The sequence below is a fragment of the Sipha flava genome, unplaced genomic scaffold (genome assembly GCF_003268045.1).
Source record: "Sipha flava isolate LNK unplaced genomic scaffold, YSA_version1 109_pilon_pilon, whole genome shotgun sequence".
In the NCBI taxonomy this organism is placed as follows: domain Eukaryota; kingdom Metazoa; phylum Arthropoda; class Insecta; order Hemiptera; family Aphididae; genus Sipha; species Sipha flava.
The window spans coordinates 1,973,199-1,990,946 of NW_020271726.1; the positions used below are offsets into that span (position 1 = coordinate 1,973,199).

General features: G+C 31.8%; 1 protein-coding gene across 4 annotated transcripts in view; it reads left to right on the forward strand.

Moving 5' to 3' along the window:
* The window catches only part of LOC112687911 (puromycin-sensitive aminopeptidase), a 30,687-nt gene extending 27,073 nt beyond the window's left edge, over nucleotides 1-3,614 (forward strand). For 2 of the 4 annotated variants that reach the window (XM_025560926.1, XM_025560902.1), the window contains 7 exons: nucleotides 237-528; nucleotides 585-1,003; nucleotides 1,069-1,309; nucleotides 1,366-2,069; nucleotides 2,128-2,235; nucleotides 2,315-2,437; nucleotides 2,499-2,957. In XM_025560926.1, the coding sequence (XP_025416711.1) occupies nucleotides 237-528; nucleotides 585-1,003; nucleotides 1,069-1,309; nucleotides 1,366-2,069; nucleotides 2,128-2,235; nucleotides 2,315-2,437; nucleotides 2,499-2,717 (2,106 nt within the window). In that variant the 3' untranslated portion in view covers nucleotides 2,718-2,957. Of the gene's footprint in view, nucleotides 1-14; nucleotides 166-236; nucleotides 529-584; nucleotides 1,004-1,068; nucleotides 1,310-1,365; nucleotides 2,070-2,127; nucleotides 2,236-2,314; nucleotides 2,438-2,498; nucleotides 2,958-3,482 lie in introns of those variants that run through there. The other 2 variants (XM_025560908.1, XM_025560917.1) reach the window with 2 other exon arrangements.
* Nucleotides 3,615-17,748: the final 14,134 nt, after the last annotated feature.

Genomic DNA, 17,748 nt, shown 5'->3' on the forward strand with positions numbered 1-17,748 from the left:
TATTTTTGTTAAAGTCCAAATGGAAAAGAAAAATATTCAGCTGTTACCCAATTTGAAGCAACTGATGCTAGGAGGTGTTTTCCTTGTTGGGATGAGCCGGCGATAAAGGCTGAATTTGATATTTTGTTATCTGTGGCACAGGACAAAACGGCTCTTTCCAACATGGTACATTTAAACTAATTATAATTTATAAATTATAATATGATTTTTTTATAAATATGTATATTTTTTTATAGCCTGTAATATCTGATACAATTGAAGAAAATGGTGACCGTTTACTTAAATTTCAAAGAACTCCAATCATGTCTACATATTTAGTGGCTGTTGTTGTTGGAGAATTTGATTATGTGGAAGACAAAGATTCTGATGGTGTTTTAGTTAGAGTGTACACACCAGTTGGAAAAAGTGACCAGGGAAAGTTTGCATTGGAAGTTGCTAAAAATGCATTGCCTTACTACAAAGACTATTTCCAAGTAGCTTATCCATTACCTAAAATGGATTTGATAGCAATTGCAGATTTTTCTTCTGGTAAGTAATTTTTTAGTTAAAAGTTATTAAATAATTTTTTATTAAAAAAATTTTAGGTGCCATGGAAAATTGGGGTTTGGTAACATATAGAGAATCATGTCTCTTAGTTGATCCAGCAAATACTTCTGCAGTTCGCAAGCAATGGATAGCATTAGTTGTAGGGCATGAGTTAGCTCACCAGTGGTTTGGTAATTTAGTTACTATGGAGTGGTGGACTCATCTTTGGTTAAATGAAGGTTATGCTTCATTTGTGGAGTTTCTGTGTGTTGAACATTTATTCCCAGAGTATGATATTTGGACACAATTTGTTACTGACACACATATTAGAGCTCTTGAATTAGATGCATTGAATAGCAGTCATCCAATTGAGATACCAGTTGGTCATCCATCTGAAATTGATGAAATATTTGATGACATATCATATAACAAGGGTGCTTCAGTCATCAGAATGTTACATAATTTTATTGGAGATCACGTAAGTTATTATGAATCAATTAATATATTGTAAGTACCATATAAATTAACGTTTTTCATTTTTAGGATTTTCGTAAAGGAATGAATCTGTATTTGAATAAACATCAATACAATAACACTTTTACTGAAGATTTATGGTTAGCTTTAGAAGAAGCAAGTAATAAACCTGTTAAAGCAGTCATGTCTACTTGGACTTTACAAAAAGGATTTCCTGTGATCTCAGTAGAAAAAGAAACTTTAAATACTGATGGATCAAGAACACTTAGTATATCTCAAACCAAATTTACTGCCAATGGTCAAGTTCATGGTAAGTTTTATTAACCTTTTTTTTTTTAACTTGAATTAAAAAATTTTTTTCTTTAGGTGATGGACCTTTATGGATGGTTCCATTAACATTTTCTTCATCAAGCTCTCCCAACATTGTGTGTCATAAAGATATTTTGTCTGAAAGTCAAAAAGATATTATTATTCCTTCCAGTGCGTTGTCATCTAGTGAATGGGTTAAAGTAAACCCAAGTACTGTTGGATACTACAGAACACGTTATACATCCGAATTGCTAGAAAAATTTGTACCATCAATATCATCAAAAACATTACCACCTTTGGACCGTCTTGGATTACTTGATGATCTTTTTGCTCTAGTACAAGCTGGACTTTCCAGTACAGATGAAGTACTACGTTTAATGTTGGCCATGACTGATGAAGATAATTATTCTGTATGGACTTCAATGAGTAATGTTCTTGGTAAATTAGCCATATTATTGTCTAATGTAGAAGGAGAAACAGAACTATTATTTAAACAATATAATCAAATTCTATTAAAAAAAATTTTTACTAAATTGGGATGGACTCCTCAACCCAATGAAAGTCATCTTGATAGAATGTTGAGAGGCTTAGTAATAGGTCGTTTGGTATCAAGTGCTGATCCTGATATCGTTTCTGAAGCTAAAATGAAGTTTGCTAATCACCTAAGTGGTAAAGAAACCATTGTGGCTGATTTAAGAAGTCCTATATATAAGGCATGTTTGTCATCTGGTGATGAGACAACTTTTAATCAATTACTACAGGTTAATATAATTATAATAAACTTCACAAATAATTATTTATAAATTATACTTATTTTAGCTCTATAGAGGAACAGACTTACACGAAGAAAAAGATAGAATATGCAGAGCAATGGGTGCATCTAGAAATAAAAATATATTAAAAAAAGTTCTTGATTTCGCAGTGTCTGTAGGTTATTTAATTCATCCACGGTCAAACATTATAATTAATTTTATTTTTATTTTTTAATTTTTTTTTTTTTTTATAGGATGAAGTTCGCTCCCAAGATACTGTTTTTGTCATAATTTCAGTTGGAGCTTCCAAAGTTGGAAGAGATTTAGCATGGCAATTCATTCAAGATAACTGGTCAAAATTATTTAATCAGTACCAAGTAAAGAAATAACTTTTACAAGACTCAAATCAATTATATTTAATTTATGAAATTCATTTAGGGTGGGTTTTTATTAACTCGCTTGGTGAAGAACACAACAGAAAACTTTTCTTCTATTGAAAAAGCTGAAGAAGTTGAAAATTTCTTTAAACAAAATGGTTGTGTAGGTGCTGAAAGAACAATCCAACAAGCTTGCGAGACTATTAGGTTAAATGCTGCATGGTTAAAAAGAGATCATGAAAAATTACAACATTTTCTTCAAGGAGTTGTTCAAAAATGAATCCAGTCAATAATAGCTTGCTCAATAATGCTCAACGCATGTGCCAGTTAGTTGAAATATAATACTTTTTTAAAGTTTAAAAGATGAATGATGTGTTCCTATGCATATTAATTATGTTGAAATATAAATGTAAAATATGATGTTAATTTTATGAATTTTACTAAAATCTATACACAGTACTGGTAACTTCATAGCAATTAAGAAAATATTTTACATAAATATGTGGAACAAATTTTATTTTTTAAACAAAAAATTTCTGTCTACATTTATTGTCATTGATTGAATTATATATTCTAAGAAATAAATTGTTTGCAAGTTGAACATAAAATTAAAAAGAAAATTAAAATATATTATTGTTTTTCTTAACTAAAGTAGTTACTTTACATTTATGTAAATTTTAATTGGCTTGACTTTTCTAATATTGAGCATATTTTATTTTTTCATTAGTATAAATTTATTCTTTTTTGTTTAATTTTTATTTTATATTCTTTAGCCCTCACTTTATTTAATTAACTTAATGATATAAATTGGTTTACGAATTAAAAAATAAAGGATTTAAATTCATTAAGAACTTAGAAGGTAATGTGTTTAAAATATATATTAATAGCTGCTGTAAAGTTAATAATGTATACGAGTAGAAAACATTTAAAATCATGACTAATAATTGAATTTTTAAGTATTAGTTCTAGAAATTAAGAGTATATAACTTTGGATTGATAATTTTGATATTATTTAATGAAACATATTTAAATTACTATGTCACAGCCAACTAGGATCTACAATTAAGAGGACGCCACTCCAGTAGCGGTACATGAATAAAATGTACAGGGAGACTTTTAACTTTTGTTCAACTACTGGCTATTTATATACTTTTTTAATTGAAATATTGGTATTTTATTTAATATATGTATATATGCCATAATAATTGATTAATTTAGCTAAATAACTCCGATTATTGTTAATTTTATTTTTGTTAGATAATTATTCAACTTTATTGTAAGTAAATATTTTAAACTACTGAAAAAATGTTGATAATATTGCATCGTTTCTTATATTCTTATATGACATATATATTATAAATTAAATTCTAACTTCAATTAATTAATATTAATTTTATAGATACAATTAAAACTGATAAAATAACAAACTGGAATTTACGGGTATATTTTCGGTCCAATAATTCATCTAATGTATAATGTTTTGATTTCATATTTTGGATTTTTAACAAGAATGAGGCAAGATTACAAGTAAAAACCGCATCGCCCGGTGGCAGAAACTACTGAGACTAGTCCCACGGACTCCATACACAGTGTTGCCAAGAGCCAAAATTCCTTCGTCCGTATATATTTTATCGAATTACCGTATAGGACCGTACATACCATAGACTTATAATATATCACAGATATCTATATTATACTAGATGACGAACTTCCGATATCACTTGAAGCACGCATTGATTATGTTATCATTTGTCCGCCATGTTTTGGGTTGGCAAAATATTGTATCAACACTATTCCCCACACACCACAATATTAATTATACACTATTTAGTAACTAATATTTATTAAATATGCCTGTTTCTTGTGTTGCATATGGTTGTTCAAATCGCTTTAAAAGTAATTCCTCAATTCACTTTTTTCGGTACATATGAAGTATAGATAATATGATTTAAAAACACCTCAACATTTACATTTTTAATTGCAACGTATATTCTGTACATTCTCTGTATCTGTATATTCTCAATTAGCTGAAACATTCCAGCCTCATTCGTGCACCGATTCCGAAAACGACACAATTATTGAAATTCAACAATCTCTATCAGCTTCGCTACCTATGTCGCTACCTGCAAAACCCATCTTACCCGGTGAAATATATATATATAACTAAAAAATTACTTCCCGGCAAGGCATCTGGAAATGACCTCATTACAAACAAAATTCTGAAAAATCTGTCTCTCAAAACTTTATCATTGCTCACCTACATATATAATAATTATATAAATATATTTTATTATATTAAAATTATTTTATTCTAAGATTTTTCCACTTCTCTAAAATTTGGAAATTTGCAGTCATTATACTTGTACACAAACCAAATAAACCTAAACACTTATCTTCGTCATACCGTCCCATAAGTTTACTTCCAGTCCTTGGTAAACTTTTCGAAAAGGCCCTTCTGAAAAGATTACGTCCCATCCTTCAAAACAACCATATCATATCGAATAATCAGTTTGGTTTTCGAAACAGGCACTCAACAATCCATCAAGTTCATCGTCTTACTGATGAAATCTCAACTGCTCTCGATAATAAAGAATACTGTTCCGGACTTTTTTTAGATATTGCTCAAGCATTCGATAAAGTCTGGCACGATGGCTTACTATACAAATTAAAACTTTTCATGCCAGCTCCCTACTATCTTATTATCAAATCTTACCTACAAAATCGTTCGTTTGTCGTACGACAGGGGAACGATATTTCATCTACCCACCCAATATATGCTAGAGTTCCTCAAGGTAGTGATCTATCCCCTGATCTATATAATGTATTCACAGCAGACATCCCTCAATCTAGTAACACCCTTCTAGCAACATACGCTGATGACATAGCTATTCTTTCCTCCAGTCCAAATCCTGTCTTAACTTTAGCTGAACTCCAGGATCATGCTAATGAAATTGAAGAATGGGCCAAAAAATGGAAAATAAAAATTAATACGGAAAAGTCTGTACAAGTTACTTTCACGTTAAAACAATCTCGATGTGAGTGGCCTCAATTAATTATGAACAACGCCCCCATTCCTGTCCAAATCAAAATCAAGTACTTAAGCATAATGCTTGATAAAAAACTAACTTGGGGCCCCCACCAAAAAGAAAAAAGAAAATCATCGAACAACAGACTCCACCTCCTCCGACCACTCCTAAACTCCAAAATAACACTCCAAAACAAACTTATTATATATAAGTCAATCATAAGACCAGTCTGGTTTTATGGAATAGCAATCTTGAGTCCAGCAAATCCCTCGAACATCATGCCAATTCAGGCTTTTCAATCAATTGTGCTAAGGTTAGTATCCAAACTTGGAAAACAAACCCTACTACAGTATATCAGTACATAAAAATTTATTTTATATATTTTAATTAATATATATATAATAGTTAAAACTAAATATAGTAAGTATAATGATTTGGTTTTGTGTATTTAAATAAGTCATTTTATTTATTGTATACTCATTGATTACGAGTATAATATAATCAATAGTGCAATTTTAAATTAATATTCTCAATTCTGTAATGAAATTTAATTTTGATTAAACGTAATGAAAAATGTTTAATTTAATAATTTAGTGTGTTCAACTATTTTATATAATGTAAAGTAATATTGTTTTGCCAACCGAAAACATGGCGGACGTATGATAATCTTGCGTCCCTGGGCTTCACTTCTCTCAATGGAAAACATCGGTAATTCGTTATCTAGTATAATATAGATATCTGTGTCTCCAGTATATTCTTTATCTCGATGAGTTCTCCCGATTTTTGATAACAATTGATAACAGCGAACATGATAAGAATAAAAAAAAAGTTAATGCCAACTTCCAAAGTAAATAAATTTGTAAATGTGTAAATAAATTCCCAATTCCCGTTTCGTTTTCCAGCAGATAAATTAATAAATAAATAATTGATTTCATACCAATAGTAATTTTTCGAAAAATATATACTGAGAAATTTTGTCTTCTATAAAATAAAACCCTGTTTAGTTAGTTTTTAATCAGTGATGTTAAATTTTAATCGTTTATTAAATTTAATTCATTGATCATACTATGTACAAATATTTGATTCTACTAATGTCTTACAGTATTAATCAAATCTTTGATATCCCGAGTACTAAAGAAATGTTTATTTAAAAAAAAAAAAACAGATTTTAACTTATTTGGATTTTAAAAACAATAGTTAAGTCAATGGAATATGTACTGAAGAATATTATTGATATTGAATGATTAATGTCAAATTTATTGAGTTCTAAGATATTTTTCAGTTATCATTATTATTTTGGTTGAGTTAATTATATTAGAATCTTCGCATTTCTATCATTTATTAATCAAATAGTATAGATTTTTAATTTTATACCTGCCGGATACATGTGTATGACTTGGCCATACACGCGATGCTTTATTAAGAAATTTTTTGATAGATTTTAATTTTTGTTTAAAAACTCTGGCACTGACGACATGTCTATCAACTGGTGTTTAACTATGTAGCGATTCCCTCTTGATTTCGGACCATTGTGGGTTACATGTGAATGTAACAAATAAGTCTGGGCGGCCATAATGCCTAGCATATGACATAGCATCCTGAGCATATTCGTGCATGTGGCGCGAGCTTCCTATGTAAGTTGCCGGCAAAATTGTCATTCTTCCCATATTATTCACATTGCCATCGGTATTTATGGCATCGCGGAGATGAATGTATTCTTCTTATCGAAGCAGTCGTTGGTTCAAACGGATATATAACAATCGTTAAATAGTTAAGATAAAATAATAATAGTAAAATAATAGTTTAGATAAATTTTTCATACGAATGCAAAGGACTATTTTTTGTGAATTGTGTGTAATAAATGATTGCGGAAATAAGATTACAAAGAGAAATAAAACTATGATGATAAAAATCATCATAAATATTGTGCAATATATATGTAGTCTTTAAAACCAAAATGAGCTAAATTGGTCCAGCCGTTCTCGAGTTTTAGCGAGACTTACAAACAGCATTAGATTTATATATGTATCTGTATATATAAAAATTTCGTGTCACGATGTATGTTCGCGATAATCTCCGAAACTACTGAACCGATTTTGATGAAATTTTTTACACCGTGTGTAATTTGGTCCAACTTAAAATATAGGATAGTTTTTTTTCAATTTTTTTAATATTTTAAATATTTTAATTAACTTTTTAATAAATGTGTATAATTGCATGGTGTATTTCGGGTTTTCCCGTGACCGACCGCAACAGTATCTATATAGCTACCTGTAATCTGACCTTTTTTTCTATTGTTTGTGTTTTATCGTCGGCGGCGTGTAAATATGAATTGTTCCGAGAATTATATAACTAACCTAACCTATGGTTTTTATCTTAATATTATTTTTTGCATTACAATTATTGTAATAAATAAATAGGATAGTTTTTATCTCAATATTATTTTTTGCATTGCTATTGTTGTAATGAAGAAAGTTATAGAATTTTCGAGAAATGTTCAAAGGTATAAAATGCGAAGTTCGGTACGACGTAAATTCAGAAAATATATATGTTGGTTTGTACTTAATTTCAACATTTAGATACTTTACCTATTACTTTTAAATTTTCTCATACATAATAACACTAATACATGGCCTACGAAAATGCCAAAAAACCAACTAATACGCGGGCAACGCCGTGTCGGGACAGCTAGTATATATATATATATATATATATATATATATATATAGATTTATTTTATTATTATAAAAAACTTCTTATATTGAACAACTAGTTAAAATTATATTATATGTTCATTGCTAATTCTTCAACTAAATATGATATCTTATGTTAAACATATAGTGTATGAAAAACTATTGTAAAGTGAAGTTAAAATAATTAACACTCTACTTCAAATAATATATACATTGTAGTATGATATTTTGATGCATACAACAGCAATCATTATTACCGGTTCTCTGATTGAAACGTTCGCTACTCATCTAGAAGGTTTGTCTTCTATAAGAATTGTAATGTTAGGTTTAAAAAAAAAAAAGAGAAATAAAAACACTCTTTGAAATAAAACATATAAAATAATTATAATAAGATAAGCAATTTGTAAGTATAACATTCGTTCGTGTCTATGTTACCTTAAATATACTGTACATTTTGTTGTTTAGGCTCATTTGCCTCATTGACTGAAATTAACTAAAAATAATAGGTTAAACAACTTTTTTGTCAAATCAACTTCCAAAAACCTAAAGATACAATCCAGCAACTCTGACACTTACAGATCAATTATAAAATACTTAAAAGAGTCTAAAACTGAATATCATACATTCCAAGCCCAGGAAGACAAATCCTTCCGTATAGTTGTTAGAAACTTGCATCCGTGTACCCCAAAAGTTGATATAGTTATTGCAATTCAGGAAATTGGATACTCAGTTCGTAATGTTACAAACGTTTTACACAAAACCACAAAAAGTAAACTTCCGATATTCTTCGTTGACTTAGAACTAGCTGAGATCAACCAATACATTTTTCATCTAAACTCGTTACTTAACACAAATATTAAAATAGAGGAACCGTACAAAATACGGGAGATTATCCAGTGTATAAACTGCCAAAAGTACGGTCACTCTAAAACTTATTGTACATATCCCTCAAGATGTGTTCGCTGTAACTCCAACCACTCAGCCTCAGCTTGTAACAAGACCAGCGATCAGCCACTTATATGTGTAATCTGTGGTGGTGATCATACTGCAAACTATCGTGGATGTCAAGTTCACAAGAATCTGCAGAAACTCCATCACAGCAAATCCAATTCAACAAAAAAAGTAATATTAACTATGGTAATATTGTAAAGGGGGAAGGCGTTAAAAGTGATAGCGCCCATACTTCTCCGGATTTAACAGACACCTCATAATTTCCTCACTTAAGTCAAAAACTTCCTCAAATTAAATCTCAAAATAATATCTCTCAAAATAACAATGAGAATTCACATGAATCTATAGCAATCCAATTATCCTCGTTCATTTCTGAATTTAAACTGATAATTAATCCTCTCATATCATTCCTCACAACAGTTATAGATAAGCTCTTAAAATGATGGTCAGCCATCATCATAATTCTAACCTAATTAAGATATTACTTTGGAATGCTAATGGTATAAAACTAAATGAAGCAGAATTTTTAAATTTATTACAAGAAGAACAAATTGATTTAGCACTCATCTCAGAGACACACAGTAAACCGTGCACTAAACTATTTTTCTCGGGCTATATGGTTTATAGAACTGATTATCCTGATAAAACTGCTCATGCAGGATCTGCTATAATAATTTCATCTAAAATAAAGCACCATCTTCTTCCGGCTAACCAAACGCCTACTATACAAGCAACTAACATCCAATTAACGTTGAATCATATACCAATTAAAATTTCATCTGTGTATCTTCCTCCATATCCTGCTATTAACTCAAAATAATTAGAAGAATTTTTTAAATCCCTCGGTCAAAAGTTTTTAATTGGTGGTGATCTCAATGCCAAACACTCCCAGTGGGGCTGCATATCTGATAATTCAAGAGGTAAAATATTACATAAAATAATTAACAACAACAATTATACACACATATCCCCAAATGGTCCCACCTATTGACCCCAACATCTAAATAGACACCCAGATATTTTAGATTTCTTCATCTCAACATTACCCAGTTATATTAATATCTCTGTCACCAACTTAAACGATCTTAGCTCTGATCACACTCCTGTCCTGCTCCAACTAAACGTAGCTCCAGATCTAAACCCTATGCATCCTTCTTTATCACAAGATCTTTCTTGTCAGCATGTTCTGATTGTGACAATCGTTATCTGATGTACAGCACGCCTAAGCGGTAAACACTAAACACGTTTTATTGTTATTGATTATGATAATTCATGATGAGGTAAATATCGTCAAATATTTACAGGTCTTTTTATAAGTACCAATATTAAAATAATTTTTCAACGTATTACATAAAATCCTTACATTTCAAAAGTTTTCTTATCTGAAATATTATTATTTTATGGATAAATCTGTATATATAAAACAGTAAGTTGATTGACTGCTATCAACGCACAGCTCAAACCATTGGACGTATCTGGCTGAAATTTGACATACAGATAGCTATTATGATGTAGACGTGCGCTAAGAAAGATTTTTCGAAATTTTGAATTTAAAGGGTTGAAATCGGTTTAATATTTTTTGACCAGGTCGATAACTGCGCTATTGAAAATGAATTATATTAAATAAAACTATTAAAAAATTATTAAAAAACTATTAAAAACTATTTAAAAACTATTAATTTTATTTTTGGTAGTAAATGACGGGTATTGCATAAATATTAAACAAAAAGATCCCGCAACAGGTGCCAAAACAAATAAGAATGTTAGTTCAAAAAATTATTATGCATATCGGTTGATGATTAGACACGATCAGGACTAAGTTATTTTACGATGCATAAGCTTTGTCAACAATTCATGGTCGAAATATATATAAAGATAGATAGCGAACGATTTCGATACTTCGATTTCGATTCAATCAAATAAAGCTGCGTGCAAAAGATTCTCAAAACAATTGTTAGATATTGGAGATGGGAAAGTTACTACAGATGAAACGGGATGTATAAAATTACCGAACGATTTCTGCACAATCATTGACTCGAAAGATGCTCTCATTGACCAGATATGTCCCAGTGTACACAGGCAATACACAAATCATGAGTGGCTGGCAGAAAGAGCAATTTTAGTAGCAAAAAATGTGGAGGTCAACGAATTGAATCTCAAGATACAAAATTTGTTACCAGAAAACTTGGTGTCATACAAATCTAGGTACAGTTTGCGATGCTACTGAAGTTGTAAATTATCCAACAGAGTTTTTAAACTCATTGGATTTATTAGGCATGCCACCGCATAATTTACAATTGATCATTACAATTTAAAATCGATAAAATACCTCCTTCAGAGTCATTTAAAGTTGTAATACATGCAGATAAAAAACCACCAGAAGAACATAGAGGCAGGTATAATGCACCAACGGCAAATGAAGTTGCTTTAGTGTTAGTAGATCAGCAGTTTGATCGAAGAGACATCATCCTCGAAAACCGAAGTAATTTACTTCACCATATCAGTGAGATACATCAAACATACGACGCACTGCAGTATCCTTTAATGTTTTGTTGAGGGGATGATGGGTATGCAATCAATATACCACAACGCGATCCAAAAACCAAGTTACCGCTTAAAAAAACTGTCTCTGCATCAAGTTTTTACTCATATAGAATAATGGTCAGAGAAGGGGAAGACAACTATTTAGTTAATTATCGTTCTCTTTTCAGTCAATATTTGGTAGATGAATACGCCAAAATTGAAACTGAAAGACTAAATTACATCAAAAACAACCAAGCCAAATTGCGTGCAGATAGTTATATTCATTTAAAAGATGCGATTGGACGACGAGACATAGAAGCTAATCAGTTAGGCCAAATGGTTATACTCCCCTCAACTTTTACTGGTGGGCCAAGGTACATGCACGAAAGAACACAAGATGCTATGACCTACGTTAGACATTACGGTCGTCCTGACCTTTTTATTACTTTTACTTGTAATCCTCGCTGGGACGAGATAAAAGAGCTCTTACTTCCCGGTCAAAGATCATATGATCGACATGATATAATTGCAAGAGTGTTTCGGTTAAAAGTCAAAAAGACCATGAACTTATTGACAAAAGGTAAAATATTCGGAGAAGTGAGATGCTATATGTATTCAACGGAATACCAAACTGTAGAGAGGTTCAGGTAGTTGTAATCTATAACTTATCGAATAGGTTATGATAATAATCATTATCTTAAAAACTAAATTAATATGTATAAAATATTATTTCAAAAATCTTAATTAATTTAAATTTCAATAGATTTAACAAAATTTAATCTTGGCAGGTTACATATATTTATATACTTAAACCCGGCAAAGACGGGTAATTCAGCTAGTTTCTAATAAGTAAATTAAAAGAAAAAAAAGCACCCGGTTATGATCTTATTACCAACAAAATTCTAAATAATCTACCGAAAAAGACAATCATCCTTATAACTTTCATATTTTATTCCATGTTACGGATTTCTTACATTCCATCGATATGGAAATTATCAGCAATAATTGTTATTCCTAAGCACAACAAACCCAAGAATGAAATCACGTCTTATAGACCTATAAGCTTACTGTCAACTCTTGCCAAATTATTTGAAAAAATCATAAGATTAAGAATAAGACCAATACTCTAAACCTTCAACATAATTCCACATTCCCAATTTGGCTTCAGAACGAATCACTCTACTGTACATCAAATTCACAAACTAACTGATCAAATTTCATCTTCATTTGAAAAAAAGCAATATTGCCCGGGAGTGTTTTTAGATGTAGCCCAAGCGTTCGACAGGGTATGGCATAAGGGTCTACTCTTTAAACTGAAAATGTTCTTACCTGCCCCGTACTTTTTGATAATATGTTCATATTTAGAAAACCGTACTTACACAGTCCGGTATGGTAACTGTCTCGTCATTCTACCCAATTAAAGCAGAAGTTCCCAAAGATAGTGACTTTTCTCCCGATTTATTTAATGTTTACACGGATGATATTCCTAAAACCCTAAATACTGTTAGGGCCACATATGCTGACGACACTGTAATCCTCTCACCTGGTAATTTCCTGTAGAAACTGTACATTTTTTACAAACACATTTAGACTTAATAGACAAATGGTCATCCAACTGGAAAATCAAGATTAATCCTGACAAATCAATTTATGTCACATTTACACTAAAAAAGTCCATACCCCTTCCCCTCTATTTTCAAGGAATACATATCCCAATATCCTCAGAAGTAAAATACCTCAGCGTCCTAATTGACAAAAGATTGACTTGGGGTCCTCATATCAAGTCAAAAAGAAAAATTCTCAATAGTCGACTCCACTTCGCCCAATTCTGAAAACAAAATTACCCTTCCACACAAAAATAATCATCTACAAATTTTTATTACGGCCTATCTAGGCTTATGCTATCCAAATCTGGGGATGCGCTAAACCATCTCAAATACGTACCCTCCAAGCCTTCCAATTTATCACTCTCCGAATTATCTCTTCCGCACCTTGGTTCGTATCAAATTCCGCATTCCAAAAGGACTTCAAAATAGAAACAGGAAATCAATTAGCCACAATACATTATAAAAAATGTCACTCTAAATTACAATGTCACTTTAACCCTTTAATCGCTGAACTTGCTTCCAACTCACTTCCTAGTAATCCCCCACGCCGTCTAAAGAGAAATTGGTGTCGTGATTTATTAAATGATTGATGGTTCATACCATTTAATTTTAATTTAATTGTATTAAGTTAATAATTAATAAATAAATGAAATAATGTTGGGTTCTATCACTATATGGCCTCTCTCCTCATGTGTTCAGGTTATAAAAAAATTTTATGTATGTGTTCAAATTTGCTTATTATGCCTTGTAGCATAGATTGTAAATATTCTTAAAAATAAAAAAACAGGATATTTAAATCTATTTTTTTATTACCTGTTATAAAACATTTCGCACAAACTACAATTATTATTAAAGTGTCTCAAAAATGATAAAACATAATATGAAAGTGAAAATAAAATAAACTAGGCATACACCTATGTGAAATAATTAAAATGTAAAATAAAGTTTTTTATTCATAGACTCAGACCCAGGCCGTACCTAGAAAACATTTTTGGGAGGGGTCCAAAACATGTATATTATAATTTTATTGAGTTTAGATTTTTACTTTTGATATTTAGTTAAAAATAAGACAGAAAAAGATTTAATCTTCTTTTATTAAAATTAACTATGCACCTCATATTGGGAAATGTGTCAATTTCAGTTCTATGTTCTAATCATAGTCAAAATCAAAATATTGCTAATTAATTTATATTTTCTTAAATTTCTCACGGAACCCTTCGCGCAAGCTCACGGAACCCTTAGGTTCCGCGGAACACCAGTTTAGTATTGTTTTGTTAGCACGAGATCCGGTTTAGTGGCCGAGGCCTTTCGCCCGCACACCTTCTATTAACGCGAGGCGTTACTCAAGAGGCGCGGTCGAACGAATCCCAAGGTATGACCAAAGAGCTCGGGTCGTCATAAGGACCACCAGCACCGAGCTTTCGCCCGTACCCTTTCAACCGCGGACACGAGAACCGTGTTGGGACCCGCGGTTTCCACTGGGTGTTGTGGTTTTGTTACTATCTTGCGCTGTGCCACTGCCACCACGTTTCAGCCGAGTTAGGCTCCTCAACCTTGGGGGCACCGTGTCCGGAGCGGCCAGGCCGGTCCGGCGTGCGGTGGGGCTCCCCCTCCCGTGGTACCGACTGGGTTTTTAGTTGACGTCGGTGGGTCAACCCGGGGTTTTTGGCCCCTTTCACTATTCTAGCTTCCCAAGCCGGCTAGTGGTGGGCCTGTGTTTTGTTAGCAGTAGTAGATTATAATTACTGTTTCACGTATATTGATGTGGGAGCAAAAGGAAGAAATTCTGATGGTGGCATTTTTAATGATTGTTCACTGAAAAGGGCCATAGAGACAAAATCATTGAATTTGCCAGAGAACTCTGTGTTTGTTGGAGACGAAGCTTATCCCTTAAAAACCTATCTCCTTAAACCGTATCCCCGTAGAGGTAACTTAACCAAGGAACAGCGAATATATAACTATCGACTCTGCAGGTGCCGAAGAATTGTCGAAAACGGTTTCGGTATTTTAGTTTCGCGTTTTCGGGTTTTCGAAAAGCCAATAACGCTTGCACCACATAAAGTAGATCATATAATTAAAGCAGCGTGTGCGTTACATAACTGGCTTAGAAAAACATCTCCCTCTACATACACTCCTCCAGATTATAAACTAAGACTTTTTTGTTTACACGTTACGAGATTATTCGGTACGATTCTTGCTTCTAAAAATATCGACTAATGTAAACAGTTTTTCTTATCTATCGGACGTTTTGTTTATCGACCGTTCGATACGAATCCGTTCAAACCGATTTTTGCATTCGAGTAGCGTACCTACGTATTCTTGTTATGTGTTGTTTTAATATAAAATGTATATTTTAATTTAAACTTTTGTAGTTATTTTGTTTTTATTATTACTTTGTATTGAGTTTTATTAAATTGTATTAAATTGAGTTGTTAATAAATAAAATAACTATGGCAAATTTAATCAAGTTTGGTTCGACTGAAGTGTTTAAATTTATATACATTTATCGCAGCCATGAATGCCTATGGGATACAAGCAACCAAAATTATAAAAACCGAGATATGAGAAATGCAGCGCTTTCTTCTTTCACAGAAGAATTAGGTATTGATGGGTTTGGGCCTAAAGAAATAACAACAAAAATTAAAAATATTAGAAGCCAATATTTACAAGAAAAAAAATATATACGGGCGTCTACAGGAACTGGATCCAGTACGGAAGATGTGTAACATCCAAAACTTCAGTGGTTTAATGTATTGGATAGCTTCCTCTTGGCTAGTGTTGAACCAAGGACTACTTGTTCAAACCTAGTAAGTGTGTTTTGTGCTTTTTGTTTTCCCGTTTAATTTTTGCATTTACACTTTTTAGCTTTTCTTTTCTGATATTTTACTAAGCAAATTAATATTAATATCCTACTTATGAATATATATCTTTAATTTAAAAAAAAAACTTATGAAATATGAATTTATATTTAATTTTCTGAAATGGCATTATCTTGCCAAGAATTTTTTAGTAGTTGTATATTGCTTTGTCGGTTAGTTCCTTTGAGGGATTTGATTTTACTCCAAACTAATGAGGGATCAGTCTGTGGGTCTAAGCTGGATACGTATGATTTCCAGGAAGTAGCTGAATACTGTGTTTAACAAGAAAACGGGTGTGTGCTCTATATTTTTTTAATTGAATGAAGTCATCAGGGTTGTGTGTTTTTAGGAATTTTTTTAAGGCTTTGTTTTTATTTGTAATTGCTGTTTTAATTTCTACGTTCCACCATGGGACACGGGGTCTTGTTAATTTGTTGTTAGTTATTCCTATTGATATTTTGGCTGAATCGGTAATGAGATCAGTAAATGTCTTAACATTTTCATCTATATTTTCTTTTGTTGGGAGATCTAAGTAATTATCCCGTTTTCGATCAGTGAATTAAAAAAGGTTCCAATTGGCTTCTTTGATTTCCATCTTTGCGGATAGTTTGAGTCATTTTTGTTTAACGGATAAGTGAGAGATATTTGTATGGGTATGTGGTCACTGCTGTAAATATCTGGGAGGACTTTCCATTCTAGTTTGTGGGCGAGAGATGTATTAGAGATCGATATGTCTATAAAGGATAATTGCCCATTTGAAGGATTGATTCTGGTGGGTTGACCAGTGTTTAATAAAACTAGGTTATCTTGTGATATAAGTTCTTCAATTATTTTGCCTCTTGTATCCGTTTTATATGATCCCCAGTTTGAACTAAGGCTATTGAAGTCACCAACTATTATAAAAGAGTGATGCAGTTGCTGAGTAATGTTTTCAAGGTCGGTAAGTGTGAAGTTTTTTTGGTTGGGTAAGTATATGTTACAAATAGTTATTTTGATATAGGGCAGGGTTATTGCGACCGCCACTACTTCAAGATCAGATATAATGGTAATGGTTCGATATTCTTGAGACGAAAATAATATTTTTAGGCTGTACTATTTTTCCGATGGCTAAAATGTAATCTTTCTGAGGTATGCCGTCGATCGAATTAAATACAATAGCTTGTTCTCGATTCGGTGTCTTATCCGTGGCGGCAGCATTAGCGAAATTTTTGTTATTATTGGGAAAGATAAAAGTAGATTTAATTGCGTGACCTAATTGCGGCTGTCAGCTTATCGCAAATGTAGCGTGTGTAACGATAGTGGTAGCTCTGGATTGTTATTGATTATTGGAGCAGAGGTGGGGAAGTATACGTAGATGTTGTGCGTGGAGATGTGATATTTGAAGAGGTTGATATTTTTCTTTCACCGGCAACGGCGTCAGTTTTAGGTTTGTAAATACATAGTATTGTTATATTATGAGGTGAAGTGTTGATCCTTCGAGGAGTTTGCGATAAATTGATTTTGTTGATTACAATAGGGGAATTTGGTTTGGTAGCTGAATTGATTTTGTTTTTGGGGGAATTTTTCATCCCCATGTTACTCATTTTGGCAACGTGAAGTATAGGCATTCGCGTGGTTTATACTGATTAAAAATTAATTAAATCATTATATTAC